Below are 25,155 nucleotides of genomic sequence, written 5' to 3' on the forward strand. Positions count from 1 at the left end.
CGGCCGATCAGTCAATTCTTTTCATTTTTGGCTTGTAACTTTCTTCTTTTTTTAAATTCTTTAACTTTTTTTTAATTGCTATTTTCAAAATTCTTCCCATTTTCAACTCTAAACACACACACACACACACACACACACACACATATCCTGAGTCAGGCACCAATCTTATCGGAGGTCGGTGTGTTCGAAACCCTAGTGGTATATGAGCACGTTAAAATAGTTATCTATCTATTTGGTATGTCATGTCACTAATTGGGCTTTAGATTTTGATTACTTGAGCAAAGCATAAGGGCTTTTTCTTCTTTATAGCACTGCACAGTTGATTTGCATGTGTTAATGTAATTAACAGTCTTAGTATGGAGAGCCCAAGCTGAAGACCTGGAGCTATTCAGAAATGTGTTTTAAGCTGTTAACTGGATAAGTAGTTGACAGTGTTAAACTATACTTAATTTGGGTGCTTATTAGGCACAGCATTTTTCACTATAACTTTGGTGCAGTTTAAAGCCCGGCTTGTGTTTATTTTGTTTAGGTTTTAACTTTGCCAGTTTCATGTTTTAGTTTATATTTTTGTATTTAGATTTGCTAAATGTTGTATTGTTGCACATACCTCAAGCATTATCTTTGTTACACCACTGTTATACATTTAAACCTTTGTGCATTTATAAGGAAAATTTACTATGTTGATTATTTAGATTTTCATTATTGACTGGAAAGCTGATAATTGTTTTTTGTAATATTGTGATCAGAATTATATATTTGGGCGTATTTTTCAGTGTTGGCAACATCCCTGTCAGTGGGTCTGTTGGGCTATTTTTCATTCCAACCAGTGCTCCACAACTGGTGGATCAAAGGTATGTACTATTCTGTCTGTGGGATGGTGCATATAAAAGATCCTTTGCTGCTATAATTGAAAAAAGTAGCTTGTGGTCCTTATAGAACCTTTTTCAAAACTAAATTACATATTAAATATATCTTCTTGTTTAGAATATGCATATTCAATGTGTTTCTGGTTATACTGGTTTTTTACCAGTCGACATTTTACCACTGGTAAAATGGGGGGTAGGCACAGAGGCCATAGCCATTGAGTATACATATACTAATATTCTAAACAAGACAGTATCTTTAAATGTAATTTCCGTCCTTAGAAAGGCTTTATTAAACATCTTAGCAATGGCAGAAAAGTCAGGAATGTCTGTTTAACTTGATTATCGAAGGCAAATGATGGAGGTCATTGTTGTAGTTTTGATTTAGTTTTTGTATTATCCCTAGTTTAAAAATGATGATTGACATTATTTCTGTAATTGCTTATTTGGGGTTTTACTTAATATGTCAGATGGTTGAGATCAATGTTACAGCTGATGTATTTTAATCTTTACATAATTATATGAGCATAGACTTAAATATGGGTATATTCATTTTGTGGCTTATCAATAAAGTGATAGGCAAGACATTATACCTCTTCTTCTGTGTTGTGTTCATGTGTAACTTGAAGTTTTAATTGTGAGCTGAAATAATGTTTATTTACCAAACACGAATACTGTACAAACAGAAAATACAGTAACTTATGATGTGCAACATTCACAGTGACCAGACTACAGGTTGATGGAGGGGGTGGGGGGCCAGCAAGTATTATGCTTGTTTTTAAAAGAGAAATAGTTTTAGCCTCACAAGACCTTAAGTGGAGTGGGTGGGGGTGGGGGGGGGGGGCAGTCCTAAAGTAAAAAACTTTTTTTGAGGTCTCAATGTTGCATTGTGCACAAAAAATATTATTAATGTTTTTTATGAAATATAAAGATTATACCTTGAATTACATACATACAACTAAATTCGAGTTCATATAATGCCGCCGCCGCCCCGCCCCCCCCCCCCCGCCCCCCCACCGTTTTAGACGCCTATATGTAACTGTCCCTTGCTTACAGTAAGTGAAGACTAGTTGCGTCTGGCATATGCCATAAAATACCATGAAATCAATAATAATCAATCCAAAGGGTTTGGGGGTGGAGGTGTGGGGGAGGGTGGTGGTGGTCGCGATGCCTAATCCGAGTTGGCTTGTGGAAGTGTCCTCCATACACAGCACACGCACACACACACACACACACGAACCACAACACACGTACACACAGACACACACCACTTTTGACAGCTACGTATTACATCACCATCCTTTGAATGCATCTGTAAATTTAGTTTTGATTATTTTGATAGACGTTTCAGCCCAGTCACTCTAACAAGGTTTTAATATTGCTATTTATTTACTACTTTATATAGACTAATGCTCGGTCTATGACACGGAAATGAGCGTTCTTATTAATAACAAGTACATTACGGTTGGTTTTCTATGGACAGCACCATGAGCATATTAAAGATCTCGTTGACTTGTTTCCATTCGATCAATATGGAAACGGGAGTTGCTATAGGAACGCATACTTGGAAAGTAGGGTACGGCTAACGACGGTCGTCATGACAACCAGTTACAGGCTATCGCATATAACCTAACGCGGGCGGGAAAGCCAACCAAGCCACCAATTCACGACACTATTTTTGTTCTGGTTGTCATGGCAAAGAAAGATTCATTTCAAAACGTTCGGTTGTGGTGCCAGTACTGAATGTGTGCGTTGCAGACCTAGCATTGTGAATGTAAATGTGAAGGAAAAGAGGTAAGTTGAATCAAATATCATTATTATCATTGGCGTTATTGCAAGACAAAAACACATTTTTCAAACACTATTCTGAGTTTGCTCGCTCCTATTGTGTTTCTGACTACTAGAACCTTTTGACCAATAAAAAATTACATATTAAATACATTTTCTTGTTTAGAAGATCAATGTGTGCATAAATGTTCGTCCTAATATGTATGTAGTAATCTAATTTGGATTTTGCCTCCTAGTAACGTATGAAAGAATATATTTTGGGAAATAAAATGAAGATGGGAGTCTGTGCTGAAACTGCATGACCAGCAGACGGATACTAATATTCCAAAAACAAGGGACATTTCCAAATAATAAATCCTTTCTAATAACTAAATTTATATCTAAATAGGGCCTATCAGTTTCTGTATATCAATCAATTAATCGATTCATGTTTGTAGTATATTATCTCAAATTTTGATTTAATTTGTAATATCATTTTTAGTGCGTATACAGTTTGTATGGTTTTCTCAAGAGAATAACATGGGTGATGGTATTTTGTTTTTAAACGGAGAATAACTGGTTAGTGACGTGGGATATCTGCTTTATCCTGTGAAGGTAAGAATGGGAAATTCTGTAAGGCTCTGCTGAGCGGAATTTCTCATTCGGCCTGAACAGGATAACGCAGATATCCGACGTCATTAAGTATCTTTATCCTGCAGACCAGGCAGGGCCCATATTTTCTAAGCCATCTTAGCGTTACGAAATCGTAAAACCGTCGTAGGTTGTGACGTCACTACTGCACACGCCATAGTGACGTCATAGCTTACGATGATTTTACGATTTCGTAGGCTAAGATAGCTTCGAAAATATGGGCCCAGAAGAATTAAGGGGAAAAGTTATTGTTTCTGTTATTTCAGCTACATTGTACGATGGCCTAAGCTAGAGGTCAATTTTGTAATGTAGGCTATGCGTGTGACGTCACATGAGTGACGTCAAAAGTCATATCCTGCTAATAGCATCATATTGTGTGTGTGAAACGGTGGTTGCAGGATAAATGCAAGTAACTTCTCTTCTTTCTTTTTTTTATCAAACAACCAACAATGGAGCATCCTGTAATTATTCCAAATTTTGTAATAAGCAAGGAACTCGATCAACCCTCATACATAGGCTACATACCCCCCCCCCCCCCCTCTCTCTCTCTCTCTCTCTCTCTCTCTCTCTCTCTCTCTCTCTCTCTCTCTCTCTCTCCGTAATGCACTAATTATTATCATCACTCTTTAAAGAAGGAAATGTTTTATTTAACGACGCACTCAACACATTTTATTTACGGTTATATGGTGTCAGGCATATGATTAAGGACCACACAGATACTGAGATAGGAAACCCGCTGTCGCCACTTCATGGGCTACTCTTTTTCGATTAACAGCAAGGGATCTTTTATATGCACCATCCCACAGACAGGGTAGTACATACCACGGCCTTTTATATACCAGTCGTGGTGCACTGGCTTTAGCGAGAAATAGCCCAATGGGCTCATCGACAGGGGAGCTCAGTGATACAACGCTCACTTGATGCGCGGTCGGTCTGGGATCGATCCCCGTCAGTGGGCCCATTGGGCTATTTCTCGTCACAGCCAGTGCACCACGACTGGTATATCAAAGGCCGTGGTATGTGCTATCATGTGTGTTATGGTGCATATAAAAGATCCCTTGCTGCTAATCGGAAAGAGTAGCCCATGAAGTGGCGACAACGGGTTTCCTCTTAATATCTGTGTGGTCCTTAACCATATGTCTGATGCCATATAACCGTAATTAAAATGTGTTGAATGCGTCGTTAAATAAAACATTTCTTTCTTTCATCGACAGGGATAGATCCCAGACCGACCCCGCATCGAGCGAGTCACTCATTAAAATGTAGATGGGTTGAGTAGATTTGTTTTTCAATTTTTTTTATAGCTACACCTAATTATGCCCAACAATAGTCCTACGAGTGTCCAGTTGCTAGTCTGAGCACTCTTACGCGTCCAGTATACAACTGCTACAATCGATTAGTTGTTAATCTGAGCGCACCCGTCGTAAGTCATGAGTGGGCAAAATTACAATGCAACTCGAGTTGGCCAACTCCGTCGTGACAGTTGACAGTCTGACTCTAGCTTTACACACACACACACACCAGCATATTTTAAACAACTATTTGTTATATAACATATGGCTATTTCGAGTACCAGGAAGTCCGCTGCTGATTACTGGGAGCCATTCTCTCTGGGGGGGGGGGGGGGGGTTCCCTGCCACTTTTTATATTTGGTTGTGACCACATAACATGCCCCCCCCCCCCCCCCCCACACACACACACCAATGTGGTTGGTCCCTCCTATATAGCATCCTGGCAACGCTTATGCGGATGACAACCAGATTCGTTATGTCTAGAGCCGCGGTTTTCTGAAAAGAAATACGCAAAAGGGAGCAGTTAAAATAATAAAATAAATAAAATTACATGTATATATACTACTCAAAAGAATTTAAGGGTCAAAAATTTATAACTAAATAAGTTTCAGAGTGTATTAGATTGATGATGTAAACTACACCAAATTTTTTATTTATTGTTCCATATTTACAAAAACCCACAAATAAACGTCACTGTATACAAGAAGGTCACATGACATGCTGTCAAAGTTGAAGGTTGTCAAACATGGATTTTACACATTAGAACATTCGTTTAATAGTGTGTGAATCCACCCCTGGCGCGAATACACTCGACACATCGTTGCCTCATGCTGTTGATCAGACGTCTGAAGAACTCTTGGGGAATGGCCTGCCACTCTGCCATAAGAAGTTGACCCAGATCATGAAGGTTGGCCGGAGGGGCATGGTTATCCCGAATTCTCCTGCCTAATTCGTCCCAGGCATGCTCTATTGGGGCCAAGTCAGGCGAATATGCTGGCCAATCCATCCTGGCGATACCTTGTTGTCTGAGAAAGTCCGTTACCACCCTGGCGCGGTGGGGTCTGGCATTGTCATCCTGCAGAACTGCCCCGCCACCAATCTGCTGAAGGCCTGGGAGAACCAACGGCCGGATAATCTCATTCAGATAGCGGATTCCATTCAGATTGCCATCCACCACATAGAGGGGGGTCCTGTGGTGTATAGAGATGCCGCCCCACACCATGACGCTGCCACCACCGAACTGGTGATGTTGTCTAACGTTAACGTCAGCGAAGCGCTCCCCAGGACGTCTGTAGACACGAACCCGACCGTCGTTGAACTGGAGACTAAACCTGAACTCATCAGTGAACATCACTCGACCCCACTGAACACGTTGCCACCGCAGATGAAGTGTGCACCAGTGACGTCTGGCCGTTCTGTGACGTGGTAGGAGTGGTGGTCGAACAGCCTGGCGACGGCAGCGTAGATTATTGGCTCAGACGATTGCGTATGGTTTGATCAGACACTCGAGTTCCAGTCGCAGTCCGCAGATTGTCACGTAATCGACGTGCAGTGGTTGTGCGTTGACGTAGAGCCATATTGGTGATGTAGCGGTCCTCTCTATTTGTAGTGCTTCGGGGTCTTCCCGAACGTGGACGATTTCGAACAGAATTCGTTGCTTGGTACCGTTGCCACAGTCGGCCAACGACACTCTGACTGACACCAAGTCTCAGAGCAACATTTCTTTGCGTATTGCCATCCTGAAGCCAAGCAATAGCCCTTCCTCGATCTTCGATAGTCAGTTGAAGTCGTACCATTATCGAATTTGGAGTGTGCACCGTATACGAACGCAAGCTCCAATTATACGGAAATTCAGCATTGGGAACATGGAATACACGTGCAAAGCGTGCAAATGAAGCGCTTTGTGAAAAAGCAAGTTATGGGCACTTAGCAGACCTTTCGCTTTCGCCCTAATTTACGTGCAAATGTAAGCATGTTTTCGCCATTAGAACTAGTCGACAGTGTCAATGACAGTGGATTTTAATTCATTTATGGGTTGCTTAGACCCACTTTCGTCAAAATGGAACAATATCATGCGTGACATTATGGTCTAGCTAATATAATTGACATTCAGAAAATAATGTCGAAAATATCGTCTGACCCTTAAATTCTTTTGAGTAGTATATATAACTGAATGTAGATTCAGCTTCAAGATACTAGTTGTTCGTTTATTTATATCATGCATATTAGTATACTTTGGAATACAGTGGGTGCCCTTTTTGGACGTTGATCTCCCCCACCACCGCCACCACATACACACACACACCACCACCACCACCATCACCACGCCTTTCCAAACAATTGTTGCCGACCCTGAGCTTTGAATCGACGAATCCAAAAACAAATTTAAAAAGTAGATTATTCTCATTTTCGCGATGAGTGGACATAATTACTGATTAAAATAAAACCGGTTGGAAATGCTACTTATAGGTCAAGATGACCCCTGTGTATGCTACTATTAAAATAAACGTATTTGTTTTAAGACACATATATTTTGTCAAAACATGTCACCTCTATAGTTGAGACACAACTGTCCTGGCAATACAATATCATTTTAACTCGATGAATCATGAAAATAATATTTTTGCTATATAACAATGAGTAAAATCTGTTCTGGCTGTCTGCCCTCTTTATGTTCTTCCCTTTAGACAGGATAACACATAAAACGTAGGGGCGCGGAGGGGGATTTGGGAGTTGAACGACTCTCCCCCCCCCCCCCCCACACACACACACATGTAATAGTGGCGCTAATTTTAATTAGATTGCACTATTATAAAGCAAAATATCTGAAAAGTGGGGGGCACATGCCCCCCCCCCCGCTTCCTACGCCAGTGTATATTAATAAATACTTGTTACATTAACATCTACATTTGGAATAATTTTTATATATACTCTTCAAAAAAAGAAACGCAAAAGGGTACAAATGGGTTATAACTCCGATTTTATGTTTCCTACCGGTTCATGCTTTGTGAATATAAGGTCATTGCATGTCCCAAACACATTCCCACGGTTACATTCGATAAAACGCAGCTACTGTACAATAAAGTTCCAAAATGTGAATATTCGCAAAAACGCAGCCACGTGCAAACCATGTCACCACTGCACGTGCGTTGTCTGCACGTGCAACATGAACACCGACAGTATAAAAGTGCAGGGTGTTCGCTTGCCTGGCCTCTGTATCTGGCCGACAGTTGACAATCCAGGACATGCCACGTCTCAGTGAACCGCAGAGAAACAATGCCATCGGCCGACTAGACGCAGGCGAATCCAGAACGGCCGTTGCCAGGGCATTCCATGTGTCCCCAAGCACCATCTCCAGACTGTGGGACCGTTACCAGCAACATGGATCAACACGTGACCTCCCTAGATCCGGTCGACCACGGGTCACTACCCCCGGGCAGGACCGCTACATCCGGGTACGCCACCTTCGGGAACGATTGACTACTGCCACCTCCACAGCCGCAGCAATACCAGGTTTGCGCAGGATATCCGACCAGACCGTACGGAACCGCCTACGTGAGGTAGGAATTCGTGCCAGACGTCCAGTTCGAGGTGTCATCTTAACACCACAACACCGTCGACTCCGACTGCAGTGGTGCCAGATTCATCGACAATGGCCTCAACTGCGATGGAGACAGGTGTGGTTCAGTGACGAGTCCCGATTTCTGCTCCGACGTCATGATGGAAGATGTCGCGTGTATAGGCGTCGTGGTGAACGTTATGCGGCAAACTGCGTGCAGGAAGTGGACAGATTCGGCGGGGGTAGTGTCATGGTGTGGGCAGCCATCTCACACACTGGCACCGGATTTGAACCCAATTGAGAATCTATGGGACGAGTTGGACCGACGCCTCCGACAGCGACAACCACAGCCCCAGACCCTGCCCGAGCTGGCAGCAGCCTTGCAGGCCGAGTGGGCCACCATCCCCCGGGACGTCATCCGTACTCTGGTTGCTTCAATGGGCAGGCGGTGCCAGGCAGTTGTTAACACACGCGGAGGCCACACCCGGTATTGACTCCAGATGACCTTGACCTTGGTGGTGTGTCCTATCACTTACTCACAATGGACTAGAGTGAATTGTGAACAATCCTGCAACATTTGGTAATTATCGGACTCACCATTCAATAATTAAATCAATTCTCCAAATGTTACGACAATGTGGTTTTGCGTTTCTTCTTTTGAAGAGTATATATACAGTTTCACAAAACATTGTAAGACTAGTTTTGCACGTAAACGTAAATCGACGACCAAACTACAATTCGTATTACTACTAATGGTACAACTAATATATACTCAACAACGAAAGTTTAGCTAATGTTAAAAAAATGGCATAACATTTATAAATTAACCTATTTTTATTAATTAGTATTCACATCTGAAATGTTTACCATTTACAAACAACATAAACTCATCAACCTTTGACTTAACACAACATGAGGACCTGGTTTTCTTTTAAATTTATTCAACCATGGCAAATTTAGACGTCGTAAAAGATGTTTGCTAAACTTTCGTTGTTGAGTATATAGTTTTAAGTATACATATTTCATTTTTATTTGTCCTTAAAATGCTCCAGCTTCAGTAATGATGTAATTTTCTGCGTGAAACAGATTCTAAACACGTGTGAACGTATGACCAGTATAACTGCTAGTCGCAGACGTAAACTTACGATGTTTTGTGAAATAGGCCACAGGACATTACTCGATGTCGTAAAAACTCAATGTCGATCAACCGTTTGCTCATTAATATTCAGTAGACCCTCAGTAGTTGACGACTCTCGATGTCTACGATCTAGTCTCTCCCCTTGGTTCATATTCAAACCCCCTCCCCAGGTCTAGACCACACTACGTCCCTTAGGCGGTCTTTGATATTTTGTTGGGTACTGGTTGAAACGAGAAAACACAAGAAGTCCTCCGAGGACGATTGATCCTCTGATCCATCGTACCCAGAGGCGAATCTAGCGGGGGGGGGGGGGGGGGGGGGGGGCAGGGGCCTGGGTCCCTCCTAAATTTTGCGATAGTTATAATTTTATTATATGTTAATTTTCTTTTCTTTTTTACGATACCCCTCCAAACCTCCACCAAAGTTCCCTTGGTATTCCATCTCATCTCATGCCCCCCCAAAAAAAGAAGGATTTTCTGGATCCGCCACTGGTACCTCCAGTGTGTTCTCTATCCCAAAATTATACCTGTAATAAAAGCAATAATACATGTAATGTATTAGCCGAGGAGATGAAATCGACGGAGGGAAGATTGTGGACGGGACGAAATATACCATAACATAACCAACATCAATAAATGAAACGTGATAAAAGTAACAAATTACAAATTTCGTTTCATTCCATTAAACAGGAGTATTGTTTGTTCGGGGGTTTTTTAACGATACTACTAGAGGGCATAATTTTTATTGTATGTCAAACATTTGGTAAATTTTCTTCTGACACGTAGTCTCCATTAAACAGTTAAAATTACAAATAATTATTTCTTTGTGAAAAAAAACACGTTTTTTTTTAAAAATTCATTGACACCTCAGCACTTTGGAGTTTAATACGTGCTAATGGTTTATTATTGGAGAAGTTGTTTGTTTTGTTGTTGTTGGGTGTTTTTTACGGAATGTGGCAATCGGTGGTGTGTGTGTGTGTGTGTGTGTGTGTGTGTGTGTGTGTGTGTTTTGGGGTTGTTTTGTTGTTGTTTTTGTTTGTTTTTTGTGTGTGTGGGTTTTTGGGGTGTTTTTTTTTTTTTTTTGGGGGGGGGGGGGGGGGGTCGGAGTGTTATTTGACACTTGGCCAAGTGGCATAAGATAAACTCGCTACCAAATATTTTCAGATTCTGTCATGATTCCGCTAGCGCTGTTTCGACTTACCAAATGAGAGATTGCAAAGTTGGACATGTAGTTTTTAAGTGAGTTTACTTCATGGGTCTACAAATGGTTTTTTCCCAAAGTATGAACTGTCTTCCACGCCATCAAGTGATTATTAATGTGGAGCACGTGTATATTACGTCCATAAATATAATGATTGATTGTTATTTCGTTTTACTTTACAGAAGAAGCTCACTGGTCTTCTGAGGAATACTACAATGGAAACCAGGACGAAAACGTGCAGCAGAAGCATCCATCCTCAATGTCCAATGCTGACCGCGTCACAGTTGTTTGTTGATCTGTGTAACCGTGATACAGTCGCAGAGACTGATGTCTTTGATTCGTCTTCGTATTTAAACACAGACGACGTGTGTGCTTTGTCTTTTAATTCACGTACACATTTACCAAACACCAAGAAAGATACTACAGCAAGCGTTTCCACTTCTTTCTTCTGGTGCAACTTCTGTTCTTACACTACAGAGAGCAAGACAAGTCTTGTGGAACACGTGGCGTCACACCGTTTTGGTTGCCAAAACTGTCCGTTCATTTCTTATTCGCGTTCAAGAGTTGTTCAGCACGTACTTTTGGAGCACAATCAGGCCATTTCAGAATACCGTGATCTACGTTACTGTACGCTGGTGCATTCCAAAGACGTAAAGACTGAAAGTGATGCATGGCATAAACCCTGCTCCCAAGAAATGGAAGATGATGGTACAGTTCTTCATTATGGGGATCATCTAGGACTTGGTGATGCTTCTGGTAACAAGGAATCTAATATCAGACGTACTAAAGACAATAACAAAATACACTTTTATTTTAAAAAAGCCTACGTCAATGGGTCTGCTGAAGGTGAATCTGTTTTTGGAACAAAAAATGTCTGCTCTGCAGAAGATACAGACATAGCCGAGAGTAATGAAAGTGGCATGCAACTACCAGTTTCTAAACCCAAACGTGAATCAACAATAACATTGTGCACACTAAAGGACGATACCAAAATGTCTCAGACACAAAAGACATTTCCAACAATTAATACTTTATTGACATCAGTGTCAGATTCTGCAAACAGGCCACCAAGTGAGTGTTGGCAAAGTTTTCAAAGGAATGAAAACAATATTTCATTTCCAAAACTACAAGGGATAACAACTCGATGCAGACAGTCTCGTGCCGCTAGAACTACCAAGAACAGTGGTCATGACATTGATGTTCAGAAGATGCAGATATGTTCGGTGTTTTCAACTTCGACTATCATGGTTAATAATGGTCAAATGATCAAACACCCAGCTGATGAACTGGAATATCCTGAAACGGCGATACCGCATGCTAAAATATCATCATCACTATATGATACAGCACAAAGAAAGAACTTGGGTAGTGGCAGCATTAAATATATCTATGGTGATCCATATTATGACAAAACAACTGAACAGCCTTCTCAGTCGAAACATTCTTCAGAACTGAAGTCTCAAACTGTAAAAATGGATATATGCAACACTGCAATTAAAAATAAGGATTGTGATGAAGACGACGCAGCATATAATCGTGTTCAGATGCCCACCATATCCAAAAACGTCCCTACTGTATTAGATACGGTGATCAAGATGGAACCTGTAGACACAGAATCACAATCATTTAGCTCAGAGGATCGTAATAACATTGACGTTTCTGCTGCGTCAGCACCTGCTGCAGTACAATACCCAACTAATGACCATATCCAGATAAAGAGAGAAATCTGTAATTTTGACGAGGGTGGTTTCCCCCACTCACATGCTCCCACAATGGATTCAGTTAGCACATTTCCTACGGTTAAACTAGTATGTAAGCAAGAATGTGTTGAAGCAAACAATCAAGATGTCACAAGTGGAAGCAATGATTTGTTAACGGAACAAGATGGCAGCTCTTCTCCACCTGGTGACAGCTCCAGCATTCTCTGGGATTGTGGACAGTGCGATTTTCAATCGAATGACTATGAAGCTTGTAGACGGCACATTCGCACAACGCACTTTGTAGAAGGCAACAACTTAAGCTGTAACGAACATAGAATACGCCCAGCTGAATTAAATCGACAGTTAGTCCATCAGGATTTTGGCGAAAATCGTGATTTGCTGAAACAAAGTGCTTCCTCTGACATATATAGCTGCAGAGCATGTAATTATGCGAACCCGTCCAGTGATGCCGTGAAGAGTCACAACAATGAGCAACATCTCCCGTCGCTACTGGCCATGTACAGCAACAACAAGATGGTGTTCTACTGCCCCGAGAAGTGTGATTACCTTTCGGATGTCAAGGCGGATTATCTAAGTCACGTCAAGAGGTGTCGAGGTACTTTGACCAGAATTGAATACACCAGAACGGCCATCGTGATGCAGGCCAGTTTGATGTTAACAGTACGATATATTTTCAGCAATCACAACACAGTTTTGAAGCGAATGTTCACGTGTACAAGCTGCGATTTCGAAACCGATGTTTTAGCAGAAATGACCGTACACAATACGATTCATTCGGACAATAGACAGGTGGCAATCAAACTTGATCCTTGTTCTAAGAAGGTGTCGTGGATTTGCTTGAAGTGTCAAATTCCCATCAAATTGATGCAGTTGAAAAAACACCAATGCAGCAAACTTGGAGTTCTGGAGTGTTCTGACCTTGCGTGCAACCAGTGTCATTTTGGAAAGCGGAAGTCCATGTACGTTTGTTCTCAGTGTAAATATGAAACAGGATGTCTATTAATGATAATGAAGCATCAAACTAATGTCTGTAAAGGTTTTTTTAAAGAGATAAAATTAAGTACTGACAACACGAAAGCAGAGCTGCATTGTTTTAGGTGTGACAGAAGTTATGGCGTTGATGATATTTCCACTCAAGATTGTCTCGATCGTGTCAAACCTAAAGCTGTGGATACACAATCGAAATATAATACACGAAGACTGACGAGATCTGCTTTAAAAAGAGACTGTGCTTCAAGTTTGGAGAACAGTGACAAGAAGGAAAAAACGTCTGTTGGTGAGTTGCTGCCGTTCACAGAATCGGGCAGTCAGGCTTCAGGAACTATGAAGACTGCTGGACCCCAAAGCAAACGACCAAAGAAGCGAAAGAGTTCAGAATCACCAAAACAAACCCAGAGTATATCCTTAAAAACACCTATTGAAAAGACACAAAGTTCCGGTAAAATCAGTAAACTAACTGAACATGCCCTGGAAGAAAGAAATACAGACAAGCCACCTGGTGAACAAGACACATGTGTGACTAGTTGTACACAGTCGACATTGTCCCCAACTGAGGATGACAACGTAGGTCATGTTGAAGACGAAAATAAGCCACGTTATTTCAGTTACACAGCTGCACAAAGAAACCCCACCATAAAGGTCTTCTCCAAGCATTATCAGACTTTGGGCAGTAAGGTGGATAATGGTGCAGCTAGTTCGGTGCTTGCAGAATCAGGCAGTCTCGCTCGCAGCTCGATGCCTGACATATCACACATTTCTGTGAATGGTGGCTGTGATACCTCGGACAGCAAAGAGATGCATGAATCCGAGTTCAAACCATTAAGCATGCTGGAATGGCTCAACACAGAGAGTCGAAGAATGCTACAATTGCTGAAATCATAGAAGAACAAAGACCTGCGTCTCTTAACAAAGACACGTATTGAATTGTAATGTCTTTAACATTTTTAACGGTTAGGTTACTTAAAGATTTGTTTTCCCACACACATCCTCAGTGTAGTTAGTTGAATAGTTAAAGTTTGTTTTGTTTAATGACAACACTAGATCACATTGAGTTATTAATCATCGGCTGTTGGATTTCATACACTTGATAATTCTGACACGTAGTCTTCAGAGGATATCAGCTAAAACAAAATTCCGTTAGCAGTAAGGGATCTTTTATATGCACTTTTATACAGACAGGACAGCACAAACCTTTGATATACAAACCGTGGTGGGGCACCGGTTAAGGCCATGGTTTCTTAACAAAGACATTTTACTGTAAATAGTAATGCCTGGGACATTTTTAATGGTTTTTAACTTTTGTTTTGTACACACCCACGGCCTTGGTGTAGTTAGTCCATTATTATCCATAATATGATTAAATATCTGTTGAGTCGTAAAGATGTGACACTGTGTTTGTAAACTGGATAATTACATTAAAAATAAATATATGGAACAACTTCGTTTCTCCTGAAGATGTCAAATCTAGTCCATAGTGTATGGACCATAAATACATTAAAAAGGCACTCTTAAAAAATCGTTATAAACAGTATATCCAATCGTTTTTATACTCCACAATTTGACAGGTCGTAATATTGTATGGAAGGAAGGAAGGAAATGGTTTATTTAACGACGCACTCAACACATTTTATTTACGGTTATATGGCGTCGGACATATGGTTAAGGACCACACAGATATTGAGGGAGGAAACCCGCTGTTGCCACTTCATGGGCTACTCTTTTCGATTAGCAGCAAGGGATCTTTTATATGCACCATCCCACAGACAGGATAACACATACCACTGCCTTTGATGTACCAGTCGTGGTGCACTGGCTGAAACGATAATATTGTATGGCGTTGTCCGTCTGTTAATCTTTCTTGTACGGACTCTTAAAAAAAAAAAAAAAAAAAACCCAATGCGGAACAGTTTGGGATAGGGTTGTGTCATATACCATTACTAGGTCACTGACCAACTTCAGGGTTTACTGTATATATGTGCATTAAAGTGAATCCTTGTTCGGGACATGTATATCTTCCTTACCAATCTGGGGCATTGGAGTGTCACATACTATAACTAAATCACTGTCACATACATTTAACAGGTCACTGTGACCTACTTTTAACGGTTTACTTAACATTGGAGAAAATTCTTGTTCGGGTCCCCTAAATTTGTGATAGTTATAATTTTATTATATATTAATTTTCATTTTTTTACGATCCCCCTCCAAAATTCCCTTGGCATTCCACCTCATGTTACTGCCCCCCCCCCCCCCCCCCCCCAATGCAATATTCAAAGGCACAGCACGCATTATCATAGGCGTACGGGCTCTCATTTGTGTGTGTGTATGTGGGGGGGGGGGGGGGAGGCTAGTTTTGCCCGAATTGAACGAAAATGCACTAATGTGGAAACTAATTATTTAATCGAATTAGCCTTACTACCATATAGCTATATAGGGTTGCAAACTAATAATTACGCATGTTTACATAGATTACAACTAATTTTGAGGGTAGAATGATGGAAATACATGGTAAAACGGTCTCATATTAGCACATTTTCCCGAATATCCCTATAATTTTTGCCCGAATTTTAAGGTTTGTTCCAGCACGGGGGGTGGGGGGGGGGGGGGGGGGGCAGTTGAATTATCTCTCAGTAACCACTGATTCCCCGATCTGCTACCTGCTCAGATAGCTGTATGTGCCACGTCAGCGTGCTTGAATGTTTTTTTACAGAACGTTTCATTTTTTATAATGAAATTTTAAAAACACGCCACTGCGGCGTAATATTTAGTCCAACAGTCCAAGGCAGACTCAATTCAAACCTACATCCATTTTCTACGTCAGACGCATTTTGAACATGCGGTGTTCTTTTTTCTTGTTCAGCCAATGGGATTTCTGTATTTGGGGGTCTGACTGGTCATCATGATTGATAGAGCGCTAACCGCCAAGTTGGAAACGCTTGACCAAAGCTGGTCGTTAAATGGCGTGTAAAAAGTGGCATTAAAACGCGAACTAAAACAGACCTTTATGAATGATACACTCAAGGTACGAGGTTGCATCTGAATGTGCACGTGTATTTCTTTGCTATTAATATTCGGTGTGCAGTAAAATGCGCACGTGGTATACGATATAGGCTAAAGGCAGAACTGCACGTGCAGTAGGTTTTATTTGTGGGAAAGAAGTTCGTATAAGGAATATATAATGGCATGGACTAATGGTGGAGAACAACACTCTTCCAGCTGTCTGGGTCTGTAGTAACATTTAACAATTGAAACTGGGCATGGTTTTGAAGGCCCGTACACGGGGGGGGGGGGGGGGGGGGGGTGTCTACGCACCCCCATAGTCTGCCCATGTCCGTCCGTGGAGGTGTAAAAAATATATTTGACATATTTTGAGGCAAAGAAACGTTTCAAATTTACTTCCCAGAATGCAGGAAAATGCATCTGTTGCATTCTAGATTTAAAACATTTTCGGAGGGGCATGCCCCCGGACCCCCCTAGCAACCCCAGCCCTTTGGGCAGTCGATTACGCACCCCCTCATATAAATTTCTGCGTACGGGCCTGTTTTGGTCCATGGTAATTAAAATGTTTGGTGAGTGTCAAAATAACTCTACAAGTCAGTGTCCAGATTGTGTCAACAGGAGTTGCTTCCCTTGTATCAGTTCTAGATCTATATATGGTATGGGGACAATGAAAAAACTAAAATGTTAACAACAAGCATTGTAAGAATACTGCTAAAGCAATACTGCCCTGCCATGGCAAAAGGAAGCAAGTCACATTTTTGTCAAAATTAAGTTAATGATACCATTCAAGTCAGGGAAGTAGGCCTATGTTACATGTTTTGTGAAACTTTCAGCCATAATGCTATGAGTAAGCAGTAATTGCACTTGCAAAAGGAAGGAAGTTACAGTATAAAGTCGGAAAACAGTGGCAGAAAGAAGTGTGTTAAAATATGTAACATACTTCCTTATGCCTTTGTAATAGTCTTCATATGGCATTGCTTTTACCTATCAACTGATAAAACAACTGCAGATGGAAGTAAGTGTCAACCATTCCCAACGTATGTTTCTTTTCAAGTCAGCCAATCAGATTGCATCTAACATCCATTGAATCTATAGGCACACGCCATTTGCATCACAATGATCAGGTTTAGTCACCTTTTCAACCAGTTAAAACAAGAGTAAGTAACAAACCAAAATGAAGTTTATATGTGTTTATCTAGAGGCTGTGCATGTAACCTCAATATAAATATTTAAGTTGTGTAGAGAAAGCTCTTGCTGCACTTGTCTGAATTATTATAATAATTGCCTTGTGTGTCAGGCCTAGATGTGCCTAGATAATGCTGGATCAGGCAGTGTGGTTGCCAGATAGGTGTCACTGTCACATACTTCTTTTTGCCTTTGTAATCACCTTGACATGATGCAGTATTTACATAATTGCATAGTAAAATTACATGAATCATACTTCCCTTGTCATAAAAAAGTAAAGTTTGTTTTATTTAACGACGCTTCTAGAGCACATGATTTTTATCTTATCAGCGGCTATTGGACGTCAAACACATGGTCATTCTGACATGTCTTTAGAGGAAACCCGCTACCGCCACATAGGACACTCTTTTCGAGAAGCAGCAACGGGTCTTTTATATGCATTTTCCCACAGACAGGACGGCACATACCATTGCCTTTGATGAACCAGTTTTGGACCACTGGTTGGAACGGAAACTAGCCCAATGGAAGACATCTGTGGAGGTTCGATCCTGAGACCGCGGCACCTCGAGCGAGCGCTCAGCCGACTGAGCTAGAGCCTGCTCCTGCCTGTCATGAGCGATTAAAAACTCATACCCCGTATAATAGCCTGATTTAAAGGGACCCTACAGTAACTGTGGTAACGAGTTCACCACTAGGTGGCACCAGCATCTCAAAAACTATGGATAATGACATAGACATTGCAATTATGACAAAGTTCGATGCTGGTGCCCTCATATCTATGGCTTTATAACGTGATCGCTTAGCTTTTCACGGGAATTCAAATTTGTCAATAGCATCCCTTTAATTATGGAAAGAAAACAACGAAAAAGTGACTTTGCATTGAAATTTAATATATCTTGATAGAGCAATGACAAATCTTTTTTTTCAGTGGGATACTGCCATCTAGCCAAAAGTCGAATGATGAAAAGAATTATGACATCTGTGATGAAGTAGCCATCCGTGCTGAAATATCCCTTCGTGCCGAACAAGATCTTGCCGAAAAGCCAAAGGAGTCTGCCGAATATGATCCCGTTGGGACTGCTCCTGCCACTGTTGGGCCTACTCCTGAAGAAAAGTCCTACCAAGACAGTGACTACGATGGAGATGATCACGCCTCTTTGTCAAGTGGTTCCCTCTACAAACCTGGTTCTCAGGACATAGATTCAACTGATGATTCAAATGCAGGTGTTGATCAACATGCATGCGATCTCCATGCTTTTCTGTACGATGGAATCAGCGTCAATAATAACAATGCTATACAACCACCAGTTGCTAAAAGACCAAGAACTGATCAGGAGAAACAAGTGCGAAATAAAAAAATGTATCCAATGCTGGCACCGTGTGGGGAAAAGTGTCGGAAACAGTGTACCCAACATATTTCTACTGAGCAACGTGTGAAGATACATGATGAATTTTGGACAATGGATTACAATAAAAGGCGGAGGTGGGTCTACTTTCACGTAAAGACTACAAAAACGAAACGTCCACGAAAGGAATCTACAGGAGCCAAACCGAGAGAAAAAACAAGGTTATATGTTTGTCCAGATGAAAAGAGCCAAGAAACATTCGTATGCAAAACCTTTTTTTTTTTGCACACCCTTGGGTTTCGTAGCGACAAAGTAGTCACTACCGCTTTGTCATCTACACCAGAGGGCGCCATTTCCCCTATGCCTGATGCTAGAGGAACCCATGCCCCAAAGAACAAACTTAAAGATGAAATAAGTGATGCAATGCGTGACCACATCAGATCCTATAACCCAGCCATCAGCCACTACAGGAGAGAGCATGCACCATATCGGCTGTATCAGCCACCAACCTTCAGTATCAATGAGATATTTTCAGATTTTAAGGAAACACCTGTTGGTAGAGAGGGGGTATGTTACGAAACCTACAGGAAAGAAGTGACTAAAATGAACATTAGTTTCGCTAAATTAGGAGAGGAAGAATGCGAGGTATGCTTGGTCCTTGAAAAACATGCCCATGAAAATGATGACCCTGCACAGTGCAGTTTGTGTAAGGAATGGCGAGATCACGTTGAAAACTTCCGCATTAGCAGAGAAATGTACCAAGCTGATATTAAGATGGTTCATCCAGATAATGAAGCATATTTCAGTGTCGACATGCAAAAGGTGATTATGATGCCCCGCCTTCCTGGCAACAAAACTTCCATTTTTACGAGACGTCTTGTGTTGTTCCGTGAGACCTTTGCGCCACTTGGCAAGTCGTCTAAGGACAAACCAGTTTGCGGTATCCTCTGGCATGAGGCTATTTCCGGGCGGAATGCAGAAGACATCGCCAGTGCCAGGGACTGTACGGTCTTTGTATTTTGGGCGGACAATTGCACTGCTCAAAACAAAACTTGGACACTCTTTACGGCACTTACTTGTGAGGTAAACAAACAAGGTGGACCAGATGTGGTCAGAATTAAGTACCTAGAAAAAGGCCACACCTTTATGTCAGCGGACTCGTTTCATGCTAGAATTGAAATGGGTCTACGAGCTAAAAGAAATGTGTATGATTTTGATGACTTCTGTGAAGTTGTTTCGAAATTTGGGAAGGCACTGCCCATGGAACACACCGATTTCTACAAGTATAAGAATGAATCTAGTTCCGCTGCATTCACCAAGAAGCCCCACTTGAACAATGTTCAAGAGGTGATGTTTAAGCGTGGATCCAGCAACATATTCTGGAAGGGTTCCTTGGCCGACGATACTTACCAGGATGGTGCATTTCTGAAGAAGAAGGTAGCACGAGCAATATTGGGTGGACTGGAAATCCGCCCACTTGAAGTTCCACGAGGCATTACTGGCGCAAAAAAAAACGACATTGTCAACAAACTTTGTCCATTCATGCCGCAAAATCTGGAAGGACTTGACAGTCAATGATCTGGTAGTTGACTTGGTGGACCAGGGGAGTGTTGAGTGCAATATCACGGAAGGTTAAAGCCCCATACACGTAGAGTATATTCTGCATGGACATACCACACATTTTACTACACGTTTTCTGTATTGATATAGATTTTGCAATTAAAAGAGTTACTTGAACAATTTTCATACTTCTGTTATTTTATTCTAAAATGTGTCATGATATATTACAACGCCAAAAGGAAGTAACCACCAAAAAGAGCTTAAGAAATTACCCATGCCACTTTATATATGCACCTTGCAAAAGCTACAGAAAAGTGTATTATTAATAGTAAAACCAAAATTATATACTCCTTTCCAGATGTAAGGGCCAACAAAGAACATGTTTTTGCTCATTTTCTCAAAAAGTCCAAAATGTGTTTTACTTCCTTTTGCCATGGCAGGGCAGAATACATGACCCTTATCTTAAGGGATTGTGGGAAAAAAGTTTGGAATTTTGTTTTTTGATCTTAAATTCAAGGGCCATAAAAGTGAAAAATGAGTAAATTGCCACGAACATCAAAGGTGATCTGTAACAGTACATAATAAAGCTATACACAAACTTTCAGCTCAATATCGCAGGCATTGGGGGGGGGGGGGGGGGGGGGAAGCATGCAGATTTTTTATTTATTTTTTGTATCTCCTACGTTCAACGGCAATAAGTTTGTAAAAAAAAAGGTAAATTGCCATGATAAAGCTATCATAAACCAGATTTCAGCTTAATATCTTAAGGCATTGTAAAAATCAAACATGAAAAACTATGTGGGATGGACAGACAGACAGACAGGAGGATGGAGACGAAATCTATAGTCCCCTCCGGTTTGATTGGTAGGGGATTAATAACTTGTTGAAGAAGGGAATGTTTTATTTAACAACACTCAACGCATTTTATTTACGGTTATATGGCGTCGGACATACGGTTAAGGACCACACAGATATTGAGAGAGGAAACCAGCTGTCGCTACTTCATGAGATAATCTCTTTGATTAGCAGCAAGGAATCTTATATGCACCATCTCACAGACAGGATAACACATACCATAGCCTTTGATATACCAGTCGTGGTGCACTGGCTGGAACGAGAAATAGCCCAATGGGTCTACCAACTGGGATCGATCCCAGACCAACTGTGCATCAAGCAAGCGCTTTACCGCTGGGCTACGTCCCGCCTTATATTGAATTAGAAAGTAAAACAGGAAATATTTAGGAGTAAGTATAGAAGTATAATAATACTATTTAACAGAACTGCAGAGCATTTTGAATACACTAAGACTGCATTGGCTTGTTGGCATAGCTGATTTGGAAGGGGGTATGGCCCTCCATTGCCAATCCCCAGCTACACCAGTAACAGTTTGCAATGTACTTCCATAATGAACTGCCAAAAAGTCTAGTTACATTGGATTAATGTGCGTGTTGGTTACAGTCAACACACACACACACACGCCATCAGACTTAAAATGCAAATCGGCACATCAATAACAAACCGATGTTACGGTATGTTAAGCTGGATAAATCTGGCTAATTGACACCCCTAGAATCATTGGCTATGCAGGGTTCGTACGCGCCTGGAAAACCCTTGAAAACCCTTAAAAATAAACTAATGTATTCCAGTGCTTGAATACCCTTGAAAATCATCTTGCGGTCTGGAAAACCCTTGAAAATGATAATTTGATGTCAAATAAAATATAAACGCCTAAAACGGAGGCTTTATTTACTTTATTTAACATGTAATTAAATTATTTGTTTCATTTCCGCGGCACAATCAAATGCCAATCGTCCGGCCAATCAATGTTTACCGGCTCAGTTGACGTGTGAATGTTTGTTGTTTTTTATATTGCGATGCGAGGATCACGCGGCCACGAGATCCAAGCGACAGCGTCGCCATATTGGAAAAGAAAGTTGGCCTCAGACCACAATTAATTTCGCTATATGTTTCTATATAGCCTTAGTGGCTATAACATTTTTATTAATATCAGCAGGCCCGTGAAGTTTTGTATGTACCTTTGCCTGCATGGGGGACACACACCCTGAAAAGGACAACCCCTGTTGTCCAGCTCTTTCTCCCAGCATATTGGTTTAAACAGACACACCCTCTAAACCAGGCCGGAGTACACCCATTTTACACAAAAAGCACTACTTTTGCATGGGCCGGAATTACCACAAACAAGTCTTCAATGTCAACAAGTTACACATGTTTACAAACTACATGCTATCCCCTGTCACTTCAGTCAAACAGTTGCCACTTCATAGCTGTCTGCCATGAAATAATCACAGTCAAACAGCAGACTACTTGCGCGGTCAAACTTCCGGATTTTCGACAACCAAATGGGAAGATAACTGTAATCTGAGGCCTATCAGTCCATTTTTTCCCCTAAAAACTGGCCCACACTAATGCATTCCAATGATATACATATTAAAGCAATGCTCGGTAAGTATCGGTATGTCACCTTTAAACTGAGAGTATACAGAGGCTGTGTTAAAACACCTACTACAGTGCCTTGCCATGGCCAATTTTAGCAATGGAAACTTGAGGGACACCAACTTCAAAATGTAATAACTTTATCAAATTTTGGAATTTCTTCATACAATGAGCAGCTATTTTTTCTTCTACATATGTTCTATCTGCACAGTGTTGTCTTGGAAAGATTTTGAAATATTTATAGGAAAAAAAATCAATCATTACATTTTACTTCATTTTTAATTAAATATTAAACTTAAATTTAAATTTTTGAGAAACAAAAAAATCTAAAACTGTAAAATTTTGCATTTTAGATATGATAAGTGGAGGCTTAGTAAAGATATGGTGACTGAATTCATGATACATTATTAGAAATGTGTCAGAGGGATGGTGAAAGTCACAAAATTGGGGCCATTTGCAACAAATGTTTACACACTAATTTCAGGGAAAATTAGACATGATAGGCCTCATATTCAATTTTGACCTGCTGTATTTACTTAATCTACTTCATTTACTGTATTAGACATGTAGCCACTTTGTAAAAGGCAAAACAGTCCATATAAATGCATATTAATATGAATATGCCCTACAGATATTACTTAGGTATACACCATAATATTTTTTTTGTTGACGACAACTTTGAAAATGAAGATTTTGTCACAAAATGCTGATATAAATCCTACCAAGAGGTACTTGCACCATATTTTTCAGTTTCCAGTGATAACTGTTAACAAGTGTAGTCATGTGCCAGTGTCTGGGATACCTCAGTGTAGTATTTCTTGATTGGAAGGATGTTTGTAGTAATGACCACTGAATATGCATTATGGATTATTCTGCCATATGTATTACAAGCCAAATGTTAACCTTTTTGGCACATTTTCTGCAATAAACTTGACAAGTATACCAGCATCTGATTACTGAACACAATAAATACATTCAGACAGCATAGAATATTAGCCTATTAGATTTTCTAAGGATAAAAGACCATTTTTGAAAAATGACTGAAGTGTGTAATTTACATAAATGTAGGTGAAATGTATTATTAGAGTACTTAATCTTGTTAAAAACTGTATACTATTTATTTAAAGTGTTTAATTACATTTAGTAGTGATATATTCATTATATTTAGATCTTCTGTCCAATTGCAATAATTGAGAAACTCATTAAAATTCAATATGTAAACAAAATTAAAATCTCAATATTGACTAACAAAATCCAACTTTTGCTCTTTTTTACCAAATTATTAGCTCAAAACTGTTAAAAAATATTGCAACAACCTGTAGTAACATCAGAGGTCATTTTATGCTATTTTGGAGGATATTGAAATTTAAAAGTTGAAACTTTTAATTTTAATTTTTAATAAATTCAAAAAAAATGTTTTTTAATTTAATAAAATATTTAGAAAATAAATAAATTAGTTTTCATATTCCTTGTGGTATGCACAATCAGTCTGTGTAATTTCACCTCTCTGGTTATAATACTTTCATCAGAATCAAGCATTTAACTGGTGTAATGTGTGAACTATATCAGGCCTCAGACCACAATTAATTTCGCTATATGTTTCTATATAGCCTTAGTGGCTATAACATTTTTTATTAATATCAGCAGGCCCGTGAAGTTTTGTATGTACCTTTGCCTGCATGGGGGACACACACCCTGAAAAGGACAACCCCTGTTGTCCAGCTCTTTCTCCCAGCATATTGGTTTAAACAGACACACCCTCTAAACCAGGCCGGAGTACACCCATTTTACACAAAAAGCACTACTTTTGCATGGGCCGGAATTACCACAAACAAGTCTTCAATGTCAACAAGTTACACATGTTTACAAACTACATGCTATCCCCTGTCACTTCAGTCAAACAGTTGCCACTTCATAGCTGTCTGCCATGAAATAATCACAGTCAAACAGCAGACTACTTGCGCGGTGAAACTTCCGGATTTTGGACAACCAAATGGGAAGATAACTGTAATCTGAGGCCAGTTTGTCACTTTTTGCTGCTGGGTATTTAGCAAGTTCAGGGAGCACTAAGATGGTTGGCACTTGTGGAAACTCGGTAAGGTCCTGGAATTTTGGTAAAGTTGACCTGGAAAGTGCTTGAAAAACCCTTGAATTTTGACTTCCTTTAAGTGTATGAACCCTGGCTATGCCTATTTCTTGCTCCAGCCAGTGCACCACGACTGGTACATCAAAGGCTGTGGTATGTCCTATACTGTCTATGGGATGGTGCATATAAAAGATCCCTTACTGCTAATCGAAAAGAGTAACCCATGAAGTGGTGACAGCGGGTTTCCTCCCTAACCATATGTCCGACATTGTATAACCATAGATAAAATGTGTTGAGTGTGTCATTAAATAAACCATTTCCTTCCTTCCATTGG

At 40.5% G+C, this 25,155-nt stretch overlaps 2 protein-coding genes across 2 annotated transcripts; both read left to right on the forward strand.

Annotated features, from left to right (window-relative positions):
- The first annotated feature begins 109 nt into the window (after nt 1-109).
- LOC121375313 lies at nt 110-14,625 on the forward strand. Its single transcript, XM_041502706.1, has 2 exons — nt 110-2,657; nt 10,653-14,625. The coding sequence occupies exon 2, from the start codon at nt 10,686-10,688 to the stop codon at nt 14,070-14,072; it is 3,387 nt and encodes a 1,128-aa protein (XP_041358640.1). The 5' UTR covers nt 110-2,657; nt 10,653-10,685; the 3' UTR covers nt 14,073-14,625.
- A 2,666-nt stretch (nt 14,626-17,291) lies between these two features.
- Nucleotides 17,292-20,462, forward strand: LOC121375341. The gene is made up of 2 exons (XM_041502750.1): nt 17,292-17,347; nt 18,304-20,462. Exons 1-2 carry the CDS (start codon nt 17,307-17,309, stop codon nt 20,297-20,299), a joined length of 2,037 nt encoding a protein of 678 aa, XP_041358684.1. The 5' UTR covers nt 17,292-17,306; the 3' UTR covers nt 20,300-20,462.
- Nucleotides 20,463-25,155: the final 4,693 nt, after the last annotated feature.

Source organism: Gigantopelta aegis, chromosome 6 (assembly GCF_016097555.1).
Source record: "Gigantopelta aegis isolate Gae_Host chromosome 6, Gae_host_genome, whole genome shotgun sequence".
In the NCBI taxonomy this organism is placed as follows: Eukaryota; Metazoa; Mollusca; class Gastropoda; order Neomphalida; family Peltospiridae; genus Gigantopelta; species Gigantopelta aegis.